Source organism: Podarcis pityusensis, assembly GCF_964106645.2.
Source record: "Podarcis pityusensis genome assembly, chromosome: 1".
NCBI classification, from domain to species: Eukaryota; Metazoa; Chordata; class Lepidosauria; order Squamata; family Lacertidae; genus Podarcis; species Podarcis pityusensis.
In genome coordinates, this window is record NC_138028.1 from 1,629,220 (window position 1) to 1,653,351 (window position 24,132).

The 24,132-nt window shown below is 48.7% G+C and overlaps 1 protein-coding gene across 1 annotated transcript in view; it reads left to right on the top strand.

The window, feature by feature from the left end:
- FANCM (FA complementation group M) overlaps nucleotides 1-23,267 on the top strand; it is a 56,638-nt gene extending 33,371 nt beyond the window's left edge. Inside the window, exons 10-23 of the mRNA XM_080993446.1 lie at nucleotides 942-1,148; nucleotides 2,545-2,782; nucleotides 3,767-3,918; nucleotides 4,435-4,587; nucleotides 10,504-12,478; nucleotides 14,819-14,898; nucleotides 14,993-15,061; nucleotides 15,727-15,828; nucleotides 16,625-16,781; nucleotides 17,387-17,490; nucleotides 18,965-19,414; nucleotides 21,304-21,625; nucleotides 22,399-22,690; nucleotides 23,058-23,267. Of these exons, the coding sequence (XP_080849572.1) occupies nucleotides 942-1,148; nucleotides 2,545-2,782; nucleotides 3,767-3,918; nucleotides 4,435-4,587; nucleotides 10,504-12,478; nucleotides 14,819-14,898; nucleotides 14,993-15,061; nucleotides 15,727-15,828; nucleotides 16,625-16,781; nucleotides 17,387-17,490; nucleotides 18,965-19,414; nucleotides 21,304-21,625; nucleotides 22,399-22,690; nucleotides 23,058-23,172 (4,416 nt within the window). The 3' untranslated portion in view covers nucleotides 23,173-23,267. The remainder of the gene's footprint in view (nucleotides 1-941; nucleotides 1,149-2,544; nucleotides 2,783-3,766; nucleotides 3,919-4,434; nucleotides 4,588-10,503; nucleotides 12,479-14,818; nucleotides 14,899-14,992; nucleotides 15,062-15,726; nucleotides 15,829-16,624; nucleotides 16,782-17,386; nucleotides 17,491-18,964; nucleotides 19,415-21,303; nucleotides 21,626-22,398; nucleotides 22,691-23,057) is intronic.
- Nucleotides 23,268-24,132: the final 865 nt, after the last annotated feature.

Here is a 24,132-nt window from a genome sequence, read left to right on the forward strand (position 1 = left end):
ATCACGGTCCGGCTGCAGAACTGCCACTGTTGCACAAGCCCAGAGTAATCCTGCCTCTTTCAAATGATGCAGTGTGATTCCCATAAGGCTCTTAGGCTCAGTACCTAAATCTGGATGAACCAAGTGGCAGAAGTCTATAGAAACAAAATTACTGTTTGGTATCCAGGTACATTTGGATTGTGTCGGCTGCTGCTGCTGCTGCTGCTGCTGCTACTACCACTACTATTTGGGTAGTGACTTGCCCATAAAAATGATGCAGTGGCTTACAAAGACATATGGCAGGGGTCGGCAAGGTTTACCTTGGCTGGGCCGGTTCACTACAGCGGAGATCCCTCCGTGGGCCGGAGTGTGCGTGAGCACACATCCTGCAATTTCCGGCGCCTGTGCAGATGCATCGCGAAAGTGAGTCCCCACGCTGCGCCAGTTTAGCGCAATGCGCGGGGACTTGCTGAGTGGACGGCTTGGTTTGTTGGCGGCTCGTGGGCCGGTTAAACGACCCATCCCACGGGCCTTAGGTTGCCGACCCCTGACATACGCTGTAGCTATTGATCATAGAATCCTAGAATTGTAGAGTTGGAAGGGACATTGCAAGCTTCTCTCTCTCCACACACACACACACACACACACACACCCAAATAGCCAGAGCTACTTACCAGCCAAAGCTGATAAAGAAATAAATCATTTTGCAGTTAATCTTCTCCAGAAATGCAAGCGCCTCTCCACACTCAAACACACACACACACACACCGCCACCTTTACATATCCTGCTTTTTCTCTGTTGTGGAACTCAAGGAACTCAATATGTGATTCCTAGGGGAGTCACTCCTTTAGGCACCAGCCAGACTCAGGCCTTCTTAGCTCCAGTAAGATGTGGCCGCAGGAAGCCAGAGGTGATAGGTTCTCTGCAAAGCAAATGCTCATGTGTTTCCTTCCTCCTTTAGGTCGTGAAACGTTTCCGTGAGGGTGGCTACAACACTTTAGTCTCCACGTGTGTGGGCGAAGAAGGCTTGGATATTGGAGAAGTTGACCTCATCATTTGTTTCGATGCACAGAAAAGTCCAATTCGGCTTGTGCAACGAATGGGCCGAACCGGGCGCAAGCGGGAAGGGCGGATTGTGGTCATCCTTTCTGAAGGACGGGAAGAGCGAGTAAGACATAGAGCCAATAGGAGCCCATTCTGCAGCCAACTCATTGCATTCCTCAACATAACCCACTTTTTTATTGCTTTTCCAAATTTCCTAAAGACGGGAACCCAAATCCTAAGACTTACTGTGCCTGAAAGTAAGTCCTTTGAGTAAGATGAACCAATGGCCCAGCGCTGCATGGCTTGGCAGGACAGGTCTGCTGTGGCAAACATTTAGGATCCTCATGCCCAGATGTTCTGTGTATCCATCTCCCACAAAGCCAGCAACAAGGAGGACATAGCTTTATCTGATAACATGGACTAGTGTGTTTGTAATATTAAACCATGGTTTAGTGTTTCATGGATGAGCCTCAGTAGTCCCAAGCAAAGCTCTGGGCTTGCAGGATCCCCTTTCCTCCTCTTTTCCATCTGTTGGCCGTGACAGGAGTAGACCTTCTGACAATGATTCTTGGGTTACTGTTGCATGTGAACTAGGAATCCTGGTTTTAAACATACAAGGGTTAGTTAAACAATCCAGCAGCTGTGGGCTGTAGAAACGGTGCTTGTTTTTGCTTTCTCTTTCCTGTCTCCACTGGTTTACTGGATCCAGGTTATGTCCTCCTGGTGAGTGAGTGGGCAGGTAGAAATAATGAGAGCCTCCAGGGACGCCTCACAGAGGGGTTCCAAGGAAGTTACCAAATTACCTGATCTCATGTAATCACATGATAGCAGTTGGTCCAGAGCATGGGCAGGTAAACCAAGGCCCGGGGGCTGAATCCGGCCCAATCACCTTCTCAATCTGGCCTGTGGACGGTCCAGGAATCAGCATGTTTTTACATGAGTAGAATGTGTCCTTTTATTTAAAATGCATTTCTGGGTTATTTGTGGGGCCTGCCTGGTTTTTTTACATGAGTAGAATGTGTGCTTTTGTTTAAAATGCATCTCTAGGTTATTTGTGGGGCATAGGAGTCCGGCCCCCCACAGGGTCTGAGGGACAGTGGACTAGCCCCCTGCTGAAAATGTTTGCTGACCCCTGGTCCAGAGTGCTACTGGCCCAGAAAGGATTGGCACTTGACCCAAGTATACAAAAGTATGCAAGCCTAAGAACATAAGAAGAGCTCTGCTGGATCAGGCCAGTGGCCCATCTAGTTGAGCATCCTGTTCTCACAGCGGCCAACCAGATGCCCATTATGGGAAACCCACCAGCAGCATTCGAGCTCAGGAGAATCACCGTCCCCTCCTGTGTTTTCAGCAACCTGTTTTCAAGCTTGCTTTAGCTGCAGGTCTGTCCATCCTTACTTGGGAGTCTGTCCTGCTGAATGCAGTGGGGTGTACTTTCAGGCAAACATGCATAGGATTGGAAATTGCACCCCCCCACACACACAAACAAAAAACCACCAAAATTCTTCTTTGTTTTGCAGACATACAATCAAAGCCAGTTAAACAGAAGAAGCCTCCTCAAAGCTATTTCTGAAAACAAAGGGCTCCACTTATACCAGCACAGCCCACGGATGATTCCAGAAGGCATCGACCCGAAGATGCACAGGATGCCAATTATGCCTGCGGAGCGTGAGCCAAGCCCCTCCAAGCCCACCTCAAAAGGGAGGAGAGACCACGCTCTGCTGCTGCAAAAGTGGCTTCCCTATCCCACTGGGGCAGGTAAGATGTGCAGAATGTTTTCTCCTCCTCTTGGGGTATTACTGTTATTTAAAGGCTGCTTTTTAGGGCCATGCACTCACAAACTGGCATACAGGAAAAGGGATGGCAAAATAGATACAGCTGATTCCATACACACCTTAAGGGTCAACAGATTAATGCAAGGAAGCTGCTCTGTCCCACCAAGCAGCACAAAAGAGAAAAGTTTTCAAGGCTTCCTTGAGTGCTTCTACTGTAGGGATGAGGCATCAACCAACCAGAAGGGAGTTCAGAGCTCTGGGCCCTCACTGAGGAAGCCCTGCACAAAGATCTCACTGGCACGCCCCCCGAGGCAGACCTTAACGGGATGGGGAGGGTCATAGGCGTGGAAGTGGCCCTGCTCCACCAGCTATATACGGATATGTGAGGGCCTTTGGAAAAGCATTATTGCACCCTGGCTTAGTTGTTGGAGGGGTATCAGTAGCGACTAAATCCAGACCTGTTCCGGGTGAGAGGCACTTTTGCTGCTTTCCCATGTGTGTTGTCCAGCATCTAGATTAGGAGAAGGAAACACAAAATTCCTCATTCACCTTCCTTCAGGAGGGCATTCCATGTGCAGATGTGTTTTGCCAGATGTTTTATCGTCTACCTCGTGCCACACGGTGCAACATCATCTCACTCCTGCCCCATGCAATGGGGTGTGTGTGTGGATTTCCTAAAGTCTGTCTTATCCCTCTTGGCTTTCCTGCTTTCAGAACTGGTCTGCTTCTATCACAGGATTGTAGAGTTGGAAGGGACCCCAAGGGACATCTAGTCCAACCCCCTGCAAAGCAGGAATCTTTTGTCCAATGTGGGTCTCAAATCCACGAAGGGAGGGCAATCTTGTGCTGAGCTCCAGGAGTTTAGAGGAATCTTCTGTTTGACAAGCTATGTGTCTGGTGCCTATTTGAGAGAATTTTCTTCTAAATATCGACCTTCTCTCTCTCCCTACCTCCAAACACTTTCCAGATGCAAAGCAAACTCGTCCGTCCGAAGCTTGGTGCCTTACAGCTGAAGAATTTGAAAGATGGGATAGATTGTATAAAATCAAAGCTGGTGATGGAATAAGAAACCCAGTTCTGCCTCGAAGTCACTTTGAAACAGAAGATGAGGAGACGAGAGTAAGTGGGGGCCTGAATGCGCTTGTTGGGTGTTCTCTGGCCTGGAGCAGGAATTCCAAGCTCTGTCTTGCTGGATGCGCCTCAGCCAGGAGGAAAGTGGACTGATCCCTTGTCAAGCATAACAAAGGGCTGCTTTTGCCGTGAACTTCAGACACCAGCTGGGGGATGGCTGTAGCTCAAGTCTCAAGAGTACCTGCTTTGCAGTGTTCAGTCCCCACATCTCCAGGGCTGGGAAAGTCTCCTGCCAGCAACCCTGGCCGTTGAATAGAAGACAACGTGTCTCACAGTCCATGCACAGTACTTGGGTGCTCTCCGTCTCTTAACAGATTGGAGTGAAAAATAAAGCGTATTTTAAGACAGCGTCATCTTCTTGCAATAACTGTTCATGTTTTATTTATGCATCAAGCCCTGTAACTGGAATCACTATTTTTGTACAGTCTGGATCATGAGATGCTTTGTATTTTGCCAGCCAGTACTTGGAATGAGCTCTGTGTTGCTCTCTGTTTTGAAACCCAGGACTCGCAAGCCAAGGAGGTCCATGTGCTGTCTCTGACAGAGTGGAGGCTGTGGCAGAACCGCCCTTTCCCTACCCACCTGGTGGACCACTCGGATCGTTGCCACCACTTCATTAGCATGATGGAGATGATCGAGCAGATGAGGCACGAAGAGGTTGGTAAGCTCCCCGTGGAAAGCTCACACTCACCGAACAAACATTATCTCCCTATAAGAGTCATGTCAGACTTTATAGTTTTCATGAGACTGTGCTGTGCCTTTGTTGAAGGAAGTTGAGCAGGCTGAGGGGCCAGGCAGTGCAATTTGTAGGAGTGGATTTTGGACTCAAGGGAGGGGGCAGTCTATGGTCAGCCATAAACCTCACTAGGTGGCTTTGGAAAAAGCACCTCTCAGCTTGAGCCTATCATTCAGAACATTTATAAGGTAATGGGCTGCAAAGCACGTTCAAAAAGACCTTTGCCAGTAAGCAAGCATCTTCAGATGCCTTTGTGTATGACCCTTTGTAGGCCCAAGCGGAGTTAGGAGAAAAGGCCCTGGGGTGCCTGCGGCCCCCATTCCTCTGGACGTACTCCGGTGAGCGTAGCTCTGGAAAAGGCATCCCTTTCTTCTCCAGGGCGCTCCCAGTGACCTATACCGGCTGGTGTAAGCACACTATCCTTCTGGCTTAAGACAGCAAGACGTTAGAAACATTGTAGTTCTAAACTACTAATTTATTTACAGAATATACAGACAAGCAATCATGGTGCTCTCTCTCAGCTCCGAGAGCGGAAGAATCCATAGCGTAAAATTGAAAGTACAGTTTTACAGTCTCATACCGGAAGAAAGATAAGCCTGTCTTCCCTTCTCACGCTCCTCACAGACAGGCGTGTGAATCACACATATCATACAATGCAGCTTCAGAGGTCTGATTTGCTAACAGGGTTGGGGCAGTGTCATGCTTCATGCATCTTAGGTGAGTTCATTGCATTCAGGTTTGAGGACCTGTTGATCTCAGCAACTTAGTTTAACGTAAAAACGCTTTAGTTTGCTGTAAATTCTGAGCAAATACATGTATGAGATTCTAACTTGGAAAATTCTAGGTGTGGATTTTTTTGGCTTTTCTCTGTGTGCCTTTTATTCCAAGCACAAAAAAGCCACAGAGACAGTTGTGTCCTGCTGTAGAAAAGGGGGAAACAACCCTCTGTTTCACGCAGATGCATGCATCAACACACAGATGAACCATAAAAGAAGCTTTTTATTAATGCCTTCCTGGCTTCATTGCTAAGGCAACGGAGGCTTGGCCAAACAGATTGGATTTTCCCCTAGCTAGAGTTTGCAGGTTCCACCGTGCTGCCTTCAATGCTTCGAGAGCAGGCAGTGGGCTTATCTCCCATCACAGTGCTGTGGTGCTTAGCACTAAGACTGGAGATAAAAGATGCCTCATCGCCCTAAAGATCAGACTCGGAGCTCCCAGTCCGCTTGTAGATGAAGATGAGGCCTGGCAGGCTGGATCTGGCCTGCAGGCCATGGGTGGCCGCCTCTCCTCTGTTAGAGAGAAGCCAGTTGCTCTGCTCTGGAATCCTGTGGAGGAGTCCGCACAGCTGCTCCAGAAGAGCCCAGCAGATGACTTTCTGTTCAGTGAGAGTGTGCTTGCTGGGCACAGCTCATGAGAAGGAACGCAGCTTTTGCACAATACCCCTTTCAAGGCTTTTCTGCTGTGCTTTTGCTTTGGGAGCTGTAGCTTCAACAACAGGAGCCTCCGTAGATGTTGACACCAATAAGAGATTGTGAATTCAGATTTCAGAAACTAGCTGGTGCCAAATTTGGTGGCCAGGCTGCTCACCGGGGCAAGGCGGTCTGAGCACACAACTGTAATCCTGGCCCAACTGTGCTGGCTATCAGTTAGCTTCTGGGCCCAGTTCAAAACACTCGTTTTGACCTATAAAACCTCATGCAACTGCACCTCAATACTTCTTGGACTGCTTCTCCCCATATGAACTGACCTGGACCCTTCGATCATCCTCTGAGGCCCTTCTTCCTATGCCTCCTCCATGAGAGGTCTGGAGGGTGGCAACATGAGAACAGGCCTTTGCAGAGGTGGGTCCCCATTTGAGGAATGCTCCCTCCAGGGAAGCTCGCCTGGTGCCATAATTACATATCTTTAGGCAATAGGCAAAAACATTTCTTTTCTGCCCAGCCTTTGATTTTAAATTATCCATGGCCTCCTTGAGTGGCTGAGATGTTTTAATCCTGCCTTTTAAGAATATGATTGTCTATTAGATTCTTATTTTATTTTGTTTTATGCGGTTTTTAATGTTTTGTTTGTTTGCTTGTTGTAAGTCGCTTTGAGCTACTGTTGGAAGAAAAGTAACTAATTAATAAATAATAATAATAATTAAATGGTGAATGGTTGAACTTTGAGGACAATGTTTACCCAGTGTTAGAAACTGAGATATGAAAGCTAGGAGCACCTTAAACCTCTAGGTTATGGATGCAACAACGGAACGTCTAGGTGTGTTTTTTTAATAACAAGAATGCAAAGCTGAAAATGAATGAATTGCAGTTAAAATATTATGTTCATTTTTCACATGGTCTAGTCCTTCCCCTGCCCACCCCCCTAATATTCTTAAGAGGGTCTTTTTTCCAGTCTTCAGTCTTCCAGTAGCTGGAAGTGGGGAGGCAGAAAAAGGTCCTCCTTTCCTTCATTCTGCAGTTTTAATCTGAAATCTTAGGCTCAGTACTGCGCCCAGAGCTCAGAAACTGCTCACGCTAATGAAATTCCCTGTTGCAAAACGCGCCTAGAACAATGGGAGTTTGGAACACTGCATTTACTACCATGCAGAGCGCAGTAAATTAAAAGGATTGCATTGTCGGTCTACTCCTGAGAATTCTTTAATAAAAAGTGTGCCCCGGGTGGATTTTAACCCCCCTCTTGTAGGACCTCCTTGCAGGCGCTTCTGCTTTAGCTAGGGATGCAAACGTGCTTCTAGTGAACAGGTGATGCTGTGTGTTGGCACACTTAGGCAGGTTTTAAGCAGCAAACTCACTTTGGGTTCAGGAGCTTGAGTCACTCGCAGTAACTATGCAGTTCTTGGCCTGCACTAACGTCAGAGTGTTATATTTAACACTTGTCGGTTTTTCTCTCCTACTTCAATTCACACTCCTACGCCAACAAAATGGCTCAAGGCTATAATTGCCCACATGTGCGACTCCTACTTATGGCTGCTGGGATTCCATGGGCGGGAAACTGCGGCTGGAAGCCTGCGGAGAATCCAGAGGAGGGAGTCAAGTCCCACACGTGCAGGAGCAGTGCAAATGCTCTGTTGTTGCAGCTTCAGCACTTGGGATGAAATGTCTGGAGGATGGGAACTGTCCATGCAAGACAGCCTCAATCTGTGCTTGGATAATTTTGTTTATTTATGTCTGTTTTCCCTCTTTGGAATAATTCCAACAGTGTTGAAAATGCATCTCATTTTCACAGCGGAAGCCCGCAGAAGAACTTCCACTCAGGAGCACGGTTACAGTTGTGGAGAATTCTTGTGCCTCAAAAGGCAAGCGTCCTCTCCTCACTGTGGCCACCCAGATAAACCCAAAAGCACAATTTCAACACAAGAGCGCTCTCCCCTCCTGTGGCTTCCAGCAACTGGCATTCAGGAGAGCATGGCTGCCTCCAACTGTGAAGGCAGAGCAGAGCTATCCTGGCCTAGAAGCCATGAATTCATCCTCCACCATGAATCTGTCTAATTCCCCTTTAAAGCTATCCAAGTTTGTGGCCACAGCCACATCTCATGGGAGTGAATTCAATAGTTTAACCATGCATGGTGAAGTTCTTCCTTTTGTATGTCCTGAACTGACCAACGCTCAGCTTCGTTGGTTGGCCCTAGATTGAGAAGGGGCAGGATGACTGCAAAGGGTCTTGCCAGGCATCTGAGTTAGCAAGGATCGTTGGAGGCCCCATGGGAGCCTGAGTGCGGTGAAGGTGAGCAAGTTAGCTTGAAGCATTGCTGTAGCCCCAGGCAGAAGCCCATTGGAGGTTGGAATGCTCCAGTAAGGTGGTCATACAGTTCAAGGCACACTTGAGCCATGCACATGAGTCTCCTGGCACACCTGCTGTCACCCCTGGGACTGTGGCAATGAGGGCAAGATCCCAGGAGTTGAGAGAACTTCCAGGGAGGAGTTTTTAGCACAGAACATTGACAAGAAAGGCGCAGGTTCGTGGGGGAGGTTGCGGAAGCTGTGCTTGGGGGAGGGATGGTTCTGCGCAATTCTGTTTGCATGGTTTGCTTTTCAACCCACATCTGAAAAGCTAAGCTTGGTGTGCTGAGAGCTTCCACTAATACCCATGCACACACACACACTCTGTTGCTAATCAGGTCCTGCACTACTTTGCCCTGGAGCATTAAAGGGTCATATGGGCATTTAAGAGGATAAAGCTGCACTCAGCAATCTGAAAGGCTTGCCAGCTTTCCCTGCTTGCTTCTCCAGCTTGTTACAGAAAACACATTGCCCCTAATGACAGCAGGGAAACTGATGTTCATTCCAAAATTATGCTGTGTTGGCTTTGCCCTTCCTTCCTAGTGCCTTATGTTCCCTTTGGAGGCATAATCTTCATGCGCTCCAGCCACGGGGTTCTTTTGCATTGCAAGGAGTCACTTTATGGGAGCCCAAGAGTTGTCAGTATTCTTATTATGACTCCTGTACTCCCAAAGCCAGAGTTGCCTTGTGACTCTGCGGGTGGGATGTTTGTGAAATGAGCTATATGGATTCTCCCATTTATTGATGCCCTGCTCCCTGGGAGAGAGAGAGAGCTGTTGTTCGTTTTTTTGCAGGCCAGAAGCCCATTTAATTGTTAGGCACCACATTTTCTGTCACCTTTCCAAGTTGTGAATATTGTTAATCTGGCAGTATTCTATAATTCTTAATGAAAGCCGTTGCGCTAATGCAATCGTATTGGCAAAGGAGCGGTTTTGTCCCATGACCTATTTTGCTGAGCAGCTGGTTTCAAATCTCAAGTTTTGTTAGTTCCTTCAAATGGTTTTTTGATGCTTTACTCTACTAAGCAACGTGTGAAGGTGTGAGAGTGTCTTTGCTTCCCACCTGCGGTTTAGAACCTGCCTGGGGTCAAGTGTCCTTTTCCATAGCAAAGAAGAGCATTTATGTAAGACCTTGTGAGCCTGAAATGAGGACACACACTATGATCCTAGCTGCCAGACTTGGGTACCCCTGGAGGAGAGTTGCTTTATGTAACTTATGTATCAGGTCATTTTTAATGTTATTTCTTTTTTTGTAGGCCAAATTTGCAGGTAAATGAACTAGCTGCATCGTTCTGTTTTGATTTAAATGACTCCATGATCCTGTGAACTTAGGGAAGGCTGCACCAATACACACAGGCATTGTTTTCCAGAATATAGTCAGTCCAGGATTTGGAAGCAGTAGAGGGAAACTGATGGAAAGTATTGTTAAAAGATAAAATAACCAAACATATAGAAGAACAAGCCTTCCTGAAACAGAACCAGCATGGCTTCTGCAACGTCAAGTCTTATATTATGAACATATTTGAGTTCTTTGAGAGTATCAACAAGCATAGCATACTTAGGAATTTCAAAAGGCTTTTGACAAAGTACCTCACCAAAGACTCCTGCTGAGTAAGCTTAGCAGTCATGGAAGAGGTCCTCTTGTGGACTGGGGATTGAGAACCAGTGAGTAGGAATAAATGGACAGATCTATGGATGGAGAGATGTAGAAAGTGGAGTCAGAGGCCATATTGCTTCTGAATGCCAGTTGCTGGAGGTCGCACAAAGCGAGAGGGCTCTCGTGCTCGAATCTTGTTTGCTGGGTTCCCACAGGCCTCTGGGGAGAAGCCATTGTGAGAACAGGAAGCTGGGCTAGATGGGGTCTTGGCCTGATCCAGCAGCCTCTTTTGATTTTCTCCTTGAGCCCTCAAGAGCAAATCTTGGTCTCCTGGTCCATTTCCCTTCTGCAAGACTGAAGCAATGCCAGTCTAGTAAACACAGTTGATGGGAGGATAAGGAGTGCGATGAACTTTGAGTCAAGCAGACATCTGAAATAGTGTCTTTTCTTTTTTTCAACTAGGGAGAATGCCACTATGAGCTGGATACCCGTCCTTATTTTCACTGGGAAGATGTTGAGGCATTGGAGGAGGCTCAGCGGGGCAAGAGGTGTCGTGATGCTGCAGCTGCTCAAAAGGCGCCTTTCTCTAGAAAAACCCTGGCAGAGGCTCCAAAAGCAGCAACACACCGCTCATCTTCCTCCGTCGAGCTTGATGCAGAATGTGTATCTCTCTTTAAAGCAACGAGCTTCAAATCTGCGAATAGGCCTCAGGCTCTGTCGGTAGACTCTGAAAGTCATGCTACAGAGGGACTCAGCCCTGCAGATGGTTTTCCAGTGAGCACTTTGCCATTGGTTGAAGGTGCTGGATGTAAAAAAATGTCAGATAAGGATGAGGAAAACATGGAGGAATCTGCCAGCATAAGCACTGCCCAGAGAAGCGTTGCTGATCGTGAAAATGCAGCAGAAACAAAATTTCAGCCCATCTCAAAAGTGTGCGGCTCATGGAATGGACACGGTGCAGATTCGGGCTACGGCTGCTTTGCAGAAGAAAATTCTCCCCTTTCTTCCTTGTTTTATGCACCACCACCACCAGCAGTGGCGGATTTCTTTGTGCTTGCTGGTGCAAGTGCCGATGAGGATGCTTTTTGGGGAAAATGCATCCCAACAAATGCAGCAAGGCTTCTGTCACAGTCTCCCCCTTCTCTGAATGAATTATTTGATTCTGAAGAAGAGACAGAGGATGTAGCCCAGCAGTTAAGCTCAGTGCAAAAATGTGTTTCTGGTGTGTTTGCAGGCAAACGTCCTTCAGGAGAAAAACTGACACCTTTCAAACCACCTTCCACGTCACCTCAGAACATGTCTGAACTCACCGATGCTCAGGAACAGTGTTCCTTGGATAACCCTTTGGAAAAAAGCTGCATTCCTGAAGCTTCCTTTAGCAAGATAAATGATTTTGATTGGGACGAAATATTTGAGTGTGACGATGAAAAGCAGATGGGCATTCAGGGGAGAACTCCTCCAGTGGCAAATCATGATCCAGGAGCAAACCATTCAGGAAAGGAGGCGGCTTGCAGAAGTTATCGAGGATCCCAGAAGCTGGCTGAGAGGAATGCAAGCCCTACTGAAGTGCCTGGGCGTTTCTTTATAGGAGAGGATTTTGCAGAGTGTGGCCCTCATCCAGACACAAAAGGAGGGGAGCTTTCAGAGCCATCATTGCGGGCTACTCAAGCCAGTACCCTGAGCAAGGAAGAGGAGGCCTCTGAAAGGCAGCCCTCAGGGGAGGAGCTTCATGAGGTCAGCCAAGGAAACCCCATGAAGTCATTGAGAATCCCAAGAGATGGAGGTTTGGAAGCCTCTGTTGATCCTGTCTGTGCAGGCAAAGAAGAAGGCCAGCGTCCTGGAGAGTTCTACAATGTTTCTCAGGAGTTGTTCTCTGTTAACTTTGATCTGGGTTTCCTGACTCAAGAATCGGAGGACGAGTGCTCAGAGCAAGTGGACACCATGAAAGATGGGGGAACTCACGCGGCAGTTAGCTCCTCTAGCGCTGAAGTAGCGCTCTCAAACAGCAACGTGTCAAGGAAGTCTCCACTGACCTGGGGTAATGAATGCTTTAATGGAACCAAGTTTTCTACACCTTTACACCTACAAAATCGGGACTCTTGTCTTGCGGCAGTTGAAAATGTTATTCCCTTGGTCTCTCCTTTGACACCAGCGAGAGGGAAACTGTGCCAGTCACCAAGTTCTGCGCACGCTGCATTTTCCACACCGACAGGTAGGCAGGTGAGCCACGGTGGCATCCCCAGAAGAACCTTCATGAGTTCTTTCTCCGGGAATAGGCAGGAAAGCCCACAGGTGCCAGTTCCAAGGAGAGGGAATGCCAGTACAGTGAAAAGGGACTTGGCTAACTCCATTTTCAGCACGGAGGGGCTTGCACTGCGGGAAACCTCGAAGGTGGAAAACGGAAGCCTAAATGGCCCTAACGTGCTTCCCATTGAAGGTAAGATGTTTAAAAAATTAAAATAGCATAAGGCATTATGCAGAGAGGACATAGTCTGCCTACAGTCTTCAGAAGGCAGGTGGGAACTGGATACTGAGATCCTGCCTTTTAAGCAATGAAGGGATGTTCTCTCGCTCGGTTTATGGCAAGGCTAAGCATCAGGTTGCAGAAGGCAACATCCTAGAGCTGGAAAGGGCCTCATGGGGAATCAGCCCAACCCCCCCTGCCCCCCCCAGCTGATGCAGGAAACCCCCCACCCCCTGGATCCCCAGTAGGTGAGGCCATCCTGCCTCTGCCTAAGAACCTCAAGTGGAAAGAGTCAGTCCGACATTCTCTCTTGAATGGTTTATGCTGTTGGGAATGTTTAAATCATTTTTCTTGCGATGCACTTAAAATATTCTTTAGCCTTCCTCTCCACACAAGATGGTACTAAAGTGGGGTTCAGTGGAATAAATTAAAAGCAACCCCCTCTCCCTCAGTTACAGATCATCAGTCAGATAAAAACAGGAACAGATAAAACCATGGCAGAGTCAGTAGTGACAATAAACAGGACCAAAATGCTGCTGCGGCACTGATGCCCCTAAAGGCCTGCTGAAATGGGTTCGTTTATGGTCTACCCTACTCGGCCCATCCTCAACATCAGTGGAGATCCTGGCCCTCCTCTTGCCTCCTCATTGTCTCTTCTCCAATCTAAGCCTGCTTCCCTGCAGCCTCTCCTCCTAGTGAGGGGCCTCCCGGTCCCCCTCCATCTAGGCCACACTCCAGTGTGGTGTAGTGGTTAAGAGTGGTGGACTCGTAATCTGGTGAACTGGGTTCACTTCCCCGATCCTCCACATGCAGCTGCTGGGTGACCTTGGGCCAGTCACACTTCTCTGAAGTCTCTCAGCCCCACTCACCTCACAGAGTGTTTGTCGTGGGGGAGGAAGGGAAAGGAAAATGTTAGCCGCTTTGAGACTCCTTAAAGGGAGTGAAAGGCGGGATATCAAATCCAAACTCTTCTTCTTCTTCTTCGTATGCCGTTTACTTTGTCAGTATCCTTTTTAAATGGTTAGAGGCAGCAGCTAGAACTCTGTTGGGAAGTGGAGACCGGTGGCTGTACCAGCCTTTAAAGAAAGGGTTAAACTCTGGGAGGTTAGTGGCTAAAATAGCACACTTTTAGGTTCATGGAATAAGAGCAAAGGCAAGACAAGTTTATTGAAATACAGTTGTTTACATGTTTGTTTTAAAAAAGGAAGATAACTTTATTAATTTGGGATAATATGTCTGAATAAACCTCAACTTTTTCTGTTCCTCATCCAGTAAGCTTTTTTCCAATCAGATGTAAGCAATTTTGCAGTAAGAGTGGTATTATATAAGATGCAATGTGATTTAGACAGAGCGATACTGCAATTTATTACAAAATCAATTAAAAAAATTGAAATGTAAATAAACTGGAGCTTGGAACTGGACACAGTAAGCCGGATGAGGTTTGGCCAAAGTAGAATAAAGCAGGACCATTGCATCTGGAGGCTCTGCTTCTGTGGATGCAATGCCTTTGCTCACTCCTGCCCTGGCGGTTTCCCCGCCGGAGGCTGTGTGCTTCTGAATGGCAGTTGCTGTGAACCGTGGGAGGGGAGAGCACGGCTGTGCTCAGGTGCCCCTCGTGGGCGCCTAGTAGGCCACTGTGAGAACAGGGCGCTTGCTCAAAGGAGCCCCAGGCTTCATCCAGCTGCAGGATCAGCATAAGTTTCTACATCCTTAGCTTCCATCTTTTACTTTTTTACATTCTTAGCTTAAATGTAACAGTCCTACTCCTTCCTCATTCTGTGTAAAAGCATGTGGGGGATTGCTGGATTCCTATTAAAAACAAACCAACACAACCTTGAGGAATATGTGCAGGGAAGAGTTGGAAAATGGGGCAAAATTGGCAGGGAGGGGAGAAATGGAGTCAGCTGGAGATACCTTGTTCCAGAGGGGCCTCTCTGGCTACCTGTAGGAGGAGCAACAGCTGTTATACGTGGGTTGACAACATGTCCAAGAACAGATAAGTGAAGATGGTTTAGTGTTTTCCCCTTCTCTTTCCCCTCATCCCTATCACTCGGTAGCACTCTTAATTTCCAGCTCAGCAAGGCAGTGCAGCCGGCTGTTTTCCTCTGCTGGGAAATACTGTTTACGTTGCCCCAACTGGACCCTGGATGGATGGGGAGTCACAGGCAGACAATAGCAACCTCCCAAGCCAGAATTGCCTTTATTTAAAGAAAAAAGGGAGAAAGCGTTTTCCTCTCGGATTTACAAATATATTGTATGGTGAAAAACACACACACACTTTCTTATTATTGTTACCTACATACTCCTTCGCAGTTGGGGCCGGCAGTGAAAGCGAAGAAGAAATTGTTTTTCTCAGAAAAAATAAGAAGAAAGTGAACGTTTCATCTCAAAACGTGAGTCAGCTCAGTTAAAATTAAAGGCCACCAAGCTCCAAACTCTCTGTGCGGTTTCTAAATGTGTTTTGACGTCTTCCTTCCTTCTCCCAAGATTGATGATGACTGTGACTTGGAATCGCCAGTATGTGCTGTCAAGAAACGGAGACGTCCGCTCGTCACAGTGAGTAAATACCCCAGTCAGGGCAGGAAAAACACATAAAACACATTTTGCTCTGGTTGGCTTAAACATTCCTCTTTACTGTTAGGAAATGGTTATTACCATTTTTTCTAAAATGGCTTTAACCTGCAAAAGGACAGGAGCTGATTAGTTTTGAGATATCTAGCAGAAGTAAAGTAGGTTTTTTTTACAGTCAATTCATTTATGTACTATGTTTCCCACAATGACACCTGTGCTCAAAGCAATTCCTGTAAAATGTGGTAAAGTTTATTCTTCAGATGGAGAGATATTTGGGCAGCATTCTCAGTCGAACGTACTCAGAAAACCAGTAGGCTGCCTTACCCTGAGTCGTCCTCTTGGCCACCTGCCCAAATGCTGCCCCTCCAGGGGTTCTCCACGAGAAACGGCTGAACAGGCCACCCCCTCCTCTCCTCCACTCTTCCTCCAGAATTCTTTAACCACCCCTTAAGTGTAATTTCACCACCAACATTAATCATAAGGAACATGAACCAGGCTGCCTATAGCATCCCAGCTTTGAAGCCAAAGGCTGCACGTTTTGGTTAAGCCAGACCCATAAAGTCCCTGCCAGGGTAGCATTGAGCAGCAGTTAAGGCCAGAGGAATCTGGCTCTGATGCCACTGTTGACCACTGTCTGTGCTCTGTTTCAGTCAGATTTGTCTAGCGACGCAAGCCCAGGTTGCTCTGAGAAGAGCTGGAGCAAGAAGCCAGGTGTGAAGAGGCGGAAAAGGGGAGACGCTGCTGCCAGGAAGGTGCGCATATGACACTCAGCGATGCTTCTTTGTTTCTGATGGGTGTGAGGCGTGGGGTACTGTGCTTTTCGTTTACCCCTCTGGAACCTTAAACAGGAAGGAAATACGGGGCAGCGTGCGCGAGGGGAACATGCTTGGAAACAGAGTCTCTGTTAGGCCAAATTTCAGTTTTGGAGCAGGGCTATGCAGCTCAGCTGAGCAGGACGACACACACTCGGTGTGTCATTCAGCCCCTCCCACCCCCAGTTAAAGAAGAGGATCTGGTTTCAGGTAAGGAGGAGAGGCCTCTCTCTGCCTGAGAAGTCATTACAAAACTGGAAGCTGGCTTATACGGGCTTTGATCCATCTAGCTCAACATTGTCCACAGACCGGCAGCAGTGGCTCTCCAGGGTTTTAGGCTGGAGTCATTCCCAGGCCTACTTGGAGATGCTGTCAGGAAACTAATACCAAACCAAGGAATTCGGGGAGAGGTACTTTTGGCCTTGTGTTTTGTAGTTGAGGATGGACAAACCGTTTCTGCACTTAGAGGCTTTGGCCCCCGGTAATGGGGAGCTTCTTCTTTCCATGTGAGGCTGTGGCCTCAGATCACTTGATCTGCATGGCTGGTGGTGGTGGGGCTTCGTGGGCTGGCTGCCAACATGGGATCGTGTCCTTGCCCGTGGCCAGTTCCTAAAAGAAGCCCAGTTCTGATCAGCCATGGGGTGGGGGTTGGCCAGTCTCTGGCCACCTGGCATGGCTGGAGTCTGCGAAGTGGGATGCTGCTGGGCAGGAACTCTCTTGCTTTTGCTTCATGTAGAACGCAGCCAAATACTTCCTGGACCAAGAGGCGGAACTTTCTGAGGAAGGAGCCATGGAGGTTTCATCCGATGAGAGCATCGGCTCGGAAAACGTGCAGAGTTCTTCCCTCATCGAGTTTTTAAATGATGAGACACAGATTATGCAAGATCTCAATGGTAAGTGAAGGAAAACCCTGCCCTTTTCCTATTAGCTGGCACTTCCTTGGCTCTAATTGTCCTTTCCCACTGACACCAGTCCTCCCAGTAGCTTTCCTACAAGGCTGTGATTGCAGCCAGCATGTCAGGTTTTGGAAATCAGTTAGCAGCAGTAAATCAGGACTGCATTGCTTAACCCTTCGGCCCATGCTGCAGTATCATCAACACAGTGGAAAGGTGAGGCACAAACTGCAGGAGCGCTTGAATAGCCAGCACTTGGACCGAGGCCTGGAAACGGATAGAGAATGAATGGCATGTTGAGATGGATGCTTGGAGGCCACTGAACTGCTTCTGTGTGGCAGCAATTGCCACATGTTGGAACCTGTCCCCCAGCGCCATTGTGGGAAGGGTTTCTCTGCTACTAACAGGCCCCTGATTCGTGCGGAGTCTGTTTGTGTGGTGGGAATTGTAACGGGATCCGCAAAACAAGCTTCCCTGCACAACACAACTTTCCCCCACCCTATAGAGACTCTTTCCGCCTGCGAAGCCTGCCCAAACGGGTGCTGACTGCGGCTTCAGTTCCTCTTCTGCCTGCCTGACAGCTGCTCTTTTTTCTCTCTGCTCAGAATCTGAGATGCATGCAGTCTACCTGAAATCTGTACGAAGCCCAGCCGTTGGCAACAGGTATAAGATGCAGAAAGGATGCAACTCAGTGGCTGTTTTCTCACAGGTAGGAAGGCAGACAAGGGAGGGTTGTGTCCAAAGCACAAACGGGGGCTGGTCTTGATCCACAAATGCTGCTTGTTGGTCTCTCACAGCCTTATCGGAGCGAATGGTCGCTTTTCTCGAGTGTTGTCTTAAAGGACAAGGCCGAAAGGATTGTTTCAAGGTGGGCTGACTTCTTAGCAAGGCAGAACCTGCTGCCTCAATACAGTCGGGGTTTGTTTAATACCACCCTTCGATAAAAATCCCCAGTGCGGTTCACATGAATCAAAATATAAAAACAATGTAAAATACAAATATCGCAAATCAGAGCTATTGTACGGCACAAGAAAGAAAAGGCAGCATGATTGGGGGGGGGGGCGACAACCTAAGAGCAGGATTCTGATTCCACCTGAATGATCTGGGAAAAAGTCTGTGTCAGGCAGACTTGTCTGAGGAATGTGGTCCCTAGCTGGGATGCTGACCTTGAGAAGTCCCCCCTCCCTCATAGCCACGAACCTTATCATATAGGTAGCTTGATAGGGAATTTGGCCTTCCTTTCAGCACTGGGGAGTCAAGCAAGTTTGGCCTCAAAGGACAATAATGCCACCATGATTTGGGCTTGGAAAAAGACTGGTAGCCAGTGAAGGTCCTTTAACTGGGCCAAGTTGCTGTGAACAAATCTTGCCACTCTTAAAAGTCAATACCAGCTGCAGCTTCCAGGGCACCCCACATGCCAAGAGGTCCCCCCTTGGGCAGCCTGCCTCTCTCTAGGTGAAGCCACAGTTCATGCGTCAGCATCAGCTGGGAGAGGGAACTCCCTTGGTGCCACTGAGAACGCTTGGGAGTCCAGGGACAAGACTGCATCCTCCCCCCCAAACCAAAAAACAGATCCTTCAGGGGAGCGCAAGCGCATCTAGAACACATTGACCTTCTCCCTAAACCCAGGCAGCCTCCAGGCACAGAACTACTGCTTTCTAACACTTCCTCAGCCTGTGACGTGAGTCCAGGCAGCAGCTCAGGGAGAGATGTGACCAGTCCAGGAACTGGGGTGGGGGAGTGTTTTTGCAGTGTGCAAGGGCCTGGGAAAACCTGGCTCAGGTGTTAAAATGAAAGAGCTTGGTTCCTCAGCATATCCATGCCACTTTGTCCCAGGTTCTTACTGTATTTTTCAATAGAAAGGGCGGGGTAGACGTGCCAAAATAAACTGGCTCATGCAAATTAAGACATTTGCCTTCTGGATGTCTGCCATATTCCATACATACCTGTAAACCTGAGAACAAAGTGACACATCGACGTTATTGTGTCATTAGAAACTGTGCCAGCCTCATGCGCTGAAAACTCCTCCAGACTTGACTGGAAAGGGCACCTGCATTTCATCTGCTGGAGCTGGCCAGGCCTGCAGCTACAGCCCACGTGAGGCTCAAGACGTTCTGTGGCTCTGCCTCGGGGATACGCAAATCATGGCATGGGTTCTCCTCAGCGGTTTCATTTCCTTCCAGGTTCCAGAGCAGGACGAAAGCTATTTGGCAGACAGTTTCTGTGTGGAGGAGGTGGAGGACCCCCAAAGCTGCTCCAGTGAAGATGAGGAAGTTTGTGTTGACTTCAACCTGCTGCAGGAAAGCTTTGGGCACGGGAGAAAGCAGTATTGCACCCGACGCAGGAGGAAGTTGAAAGAGGCTGCTCCCCCGCCGCTCAAGAAACGCTCCCGGATCCAGATTCCCAGCAGCTCTAGTGAAGATGAAGGAGGGGTCAGAAGGGAACCGCCTCCCGTCGCAAAAGCGGACCAGGGCTCGCATGCGTCCTCATCGCTGGCTTTAGACCACCGTCTGGACTGCAGAACATCTGCTCCAAAGGCTGAGATCCGTCCGCCCCAAGAGAGCAGGACCCAAGGGCTCATGGGACTGAAATCTTCCTTGTCGGAAGAACTGGACTTCCAGGCAACGTCAAAGGTATGGGCTGTGTTTAAGCTGTTCCTTCCTTTGCTGGTTTATCTGTGGCCAGGGTTAGAATAACAGACCAAAGCCCTGAAAGCAATCTGGTCAAAGCTCTCGCCAGGAGGCAAGATATCCCACAGCGCCAGGGATGCTTCTTCAGGCTTTCCTTGAGAACCTTCAGCAAAAGGGGCCACCCGCCCCCTTGGTTGCCTCCTCCACTGTGAAAATGTAGTAATAGTAAAATAATAATAATAATAATAAATTTTATTTATACCCCTCCCTCCCCAGCCAAGACTGGGCTCAGGCCAGCTAACACCAAGTATAAAAACAATTGATTAAAATACAACTTAACAACAAGATTAAAATACAACATTAAAATGCAGCCTCATTTCAGTACTGGGAACAGGCAATTGTTCTGTGCACTTTTGGCCGGCAGTACCCAGGTTCCCCTTGGTCATGCTCAGAGGCCTTTTATAGCCTTTCTGCCTAACGGCCTTCAGACCAGAGATGTTGGGGGTTGCACAAATCACCTTCTGCATGTAAATTGAATAAATGGGCGTGAGCTATTTTTGCAATGGCATTTATGTTTTATCGAGCGCCTAGAGGACTACAGAGGGCTTGAAGTCAATGAAAGATTGGTGGGGAGGGCACCACCTCCTCGTCCCCAGAAGGTGTCCCGTTGGAATAATTTGCAGGTGACTTCCTCCATGCGTGTGCAATTGTTCTACTATGTGGCTAGAAGCATGTCTAAACAAAAGTGGGATTTAGGTTCTGTACCACTTGCCTACCTAGCTGTTCGAAAGCATGTCAAAAAGTGCAAGTAGATAAATAGGTATCGCTCCAGCGGGAAGGTAAACGGCGTTTCCGTGCACTGCCCTGGTTTGCCAGAAGCGGTTTAGTCCTGCTGGCCACACGACCCAGAAGCTGTCTGCAGACAAACGCCAGCTCCCTCGGCCTATAGAGCGAGATGAGCCCTGCAACCCGAGTTGTCCACGACTGGACCTAATGGTCAGGGGTACCTTTACCTTTATCACTTGTCAAATACTGCCATTTTCTATGCGATATTTGGACTGCCAGGCAAACTACCAACCCTTACTTATCGTTCCCTGTAGTTTTTCCTGGTGGTCTATTTTAGGGCCCTAAACAGGTCACTGATGCGCTGATAGTGCCTTAGTGGTCTCTTTATACTGAGCCATCCACACATCCTTTCACTTTAGGAGCTTTTCTGTGATGCTTCCTCAGTGCCACCTGCAGGGACATTCATGCACTGCAGTGCAGCAAAAGCCACACACACACACACACACACAACCTGGAACTTGGAGGTACGGAATTTCTGCAGGGGTGCCCTGGTTGCAAATGAAGCAGCATGACCTGCCCCCCAAAACCCCCACAGGCGCAAGCAGTGTTGAAAGCGGGATTGTGTGTAACTGCCCCAATAGCTTCCTGAGAACAAATCATCATTAATGCTCAATGAAAAGGATGTCTGGCGGGGGCCCTCAGATGGTAGAATCATAGAAGTGTAGAGTCCAAGGGTCATCCAGTCCAACCCCTGATGCAGGAGTCACAGCTGAAGAATCCCTGACAAATGGTCAACATCCAACCTCTGCCTAAATGAATGCTCCATTCTCCACCTCCCTGTTTTTAGCTGCTATGGGGAAAAGGCTGGGTATAAATAAATACATAATCATAGTAGTAGTAGTAAACCTACACCTTCCAAGAAGAGTCTGGAAGCTCTTTGGAGGCAGGGACTGTGGTCTTGTGTCACCTGGGAAGCCCTGCAAGGCTCTGGGGTGCATTGGTAACGCACTATGAAAGGTGATGATAATGAAAGCTCAGCCTTGGCTTTCTCCTGCTCTGGCTGCTTTGAGGATGATGAATGATGATTTCTCTTGCGATGTTTTCAGCCAGAAAGCTCTTTGGGGCCCCTTGCGGCGCTCTGCTCCCGGAAGAACCCGCCGCTGCCTCTCTGCGTTCTGGTTGACAGCCGCGAGATCTCCTCTGGGCCGGACGTCATTTCCACCCTGAAAGCTGTTCACGGAGTCAAGGTCCACGTTTGCTCACTGGGCAGCTGCGATTACGTTGTCAGCAGCCGGCTGGCCGTGGAGAGGAGATGCCAGGCGGAGCTGCTGAACCCGGCACACAGGAGCAGAGTGGTCCAGCGAGTGCAGCAGCTGAAGAGCAAGTTTGACAGGATCTGTGTGATCGTGGAGGAGAGAGTCAAAGCAGGTGGGTCTCCTGGCTTTGGTGGGCTTTCTCCTTGGGCATTAAGCACTTCAGCTTCCAGCTCTGCTGGTTGTGCTATTTAGCGTCAAACAGAAAATGCAGCAGCTACAGCACTGCAAATATGGGTGAACAGAGATGGCCATTTAGGAGGTAGAAACGTAACATGGTGTACATGGGACCTTTTGGGGAAGCTGGTGTTGTCCCACCAAGTAGAATCTATCCCAGTTGCTTCTGATCATGCACTGAAAGATGATAAGGTTCTTCACTCCACTTTGAAGAATGAAGAGGCAACTAGGAACTGCACCTTTTTCGGTAGTGTAGGAATGATCAGGAACTTGTATGTGCCTCCTCGGTTTCCACTCAACTCTCTTTACGGGCGAAAGAGAAGAGAAATATGGGTCCTGATTTTAAGGGTCTTCCTCTGTCCCCCTGGGCTGTGAAATGCTGTAACAGCTGACAACTTGCAGCAGTTGAGAACACAACTGGCCCTTCTGCTAGAGACGGGATGGAGAGCCTGTGCTCACCCCCCAGGCTTTGCTGGACTTCCCACAGCCCCAGGTCAACATCAGGGGTGAAGCTGAGGGAAGGGAGCCCAAGAACACCCAGAGCGCCACAACATCCCCACATCTCTGTGCTTAGCACATTGAAGCTGATCTCTTGCCACTTGAGGCATCAGGGAATAAAAAGCCACTGATAGCGAGAAATCTGGAAGCCTCTCCCAGGTTGGCAGCACAGGAGAAATGCTGACACCAAACTCTTGTTCTGTAAACTTCCAGGAGAAGCACGGAGAGTGTTCCACAGAAGCCGGCACTACGACAGCCTCCTGTTGGCCTTCGTCCAGGCAGGAATCCGGGTGCTCTTCAGCTCCTGCCAAGAGGAGACGGCTGACTTGCTGAAGGAGCTGGCTTCGCTGGAGCAGCGGAAGAACGCGGCCATCCAAGTGCCCACGGAGGTGCAGGGGCACAGGCAAGATGCCCTCCGCTTCTACCTGAGCATTCCCTGCGTCAGCTACCCAGAAGCCCTGGCCTTGTGCCACTGCTTTGGCTCGGTGAAGGAGGCAGCCAACAGGTAGGGCTTGGGCAGGGCCTCGTCCTGTTTCCCAAACCTGAAAACCTGCACAAGAGTGGGCTGCATGCTCCCTCCTCAACTTGTGATGGCTGATATCTGTTCAGCGACTCTGACCTCAGATAGTAGCCCCTGCCACATTCTTTGGTAGCAAATTCCTCAATGCAACTTGGTGGTGTGTGAAACCAAAGCCATCCACTGCTCTGTCCTGTGCAGGCTGCCGGTCACTTTGCTCTTCCTTCTCCCTTCAGGCACATTGGAAGAAGCATCCTGCGGCCCAAACGCCCGCAGTGTTTCTCCTGCTTGCTGCAGCAACTGCCTGTTGGCTTGCGATGGAGCTCAGCCTTCCTTTCTTCTTGCTCTTTTCCAGTTCCCCGGGCGAGATGGCAGCCCGCACCCGGATGAGCCAGCAGAAGGCAGAGAAGGTCTACCATTACATGCACTACGCCTTTGACGCTCAGATGCTGCCTGAGAAGATCACGTGACCAACTGCAAATCACAAAGGGCACCCCTTTTTAAAAGACGCACTTTATTGTTACATCTCCTCGTTGTAAGATATGTAAATAAACTTCCGAACTCAGTGAGTTTCAGGCCACCATTTTCCTCTGGAGAAACCAGGCAACTGCAAATGCAGCCTTACCACAGGGGGTTATTCTGAAATGGGTAGAGTTTATGCATCTGTTGAAAAAAACACCCTTCTCCATCTCAAGAACAGGGTGTTGCTTGAGTTCTTCTTCCTACTTCCTTACAAAGCCAGAAGGGCTTTGCTCTCCCTTCCCTGGAGAAAGTTTTAAGAGTAAAGCTTTGTGCTTTCTACATAACAGCTAAAAATGAACTTTCTTAAACCACCTCAGGGAGTGGGGAGCCTGAGACCATCCGCTTGGGTGAGGCTGAGGGAAGTTGAAGTCCATCAACATGTGGAGGGCTGTGCGTTCATCACTGATCAAACTAGACACTTGTAGGGATTTGGGGGGAGGGCTGGAAAAAAGGGGTTACAAGAATTCGCTAAGTGTATGGACTGTCCAGTGTCTGCCTTTGTCGGAAATCTATCCTATGCAAAAAAAGTGGTCTCTTCTTTGCTCAATCATGGTATACGGCAGGTGGGGAAAACCTTTGCCCTCTGCCACCTGGTGAATTACATCAGCCCCAGAGGTTAGGGGCTAGGGATTCTGGGAGCTGTAATTCAGCACCTTCTGGAGGGCTCAAAGGTTCCCCGCGTGCGGTATAAGGGGCAGGGGCTTCAGCAATTCTGTTCGGTGCTGACAGGCAGGTGGAAAGCAGGTAAGTTTCTAGGACTAACTGAACACGAGGCTCCTGTAGGGGAATACAGTGGTACCTCGGATTAAGAACTTAATTCGTTCCGGAGGTCCGTTCTTAACCTGAAGCACCACATTAGCTAATGGGGGCCTCCCGCTGCCGCGCCGCCACTGCACGATTTCTGTTCT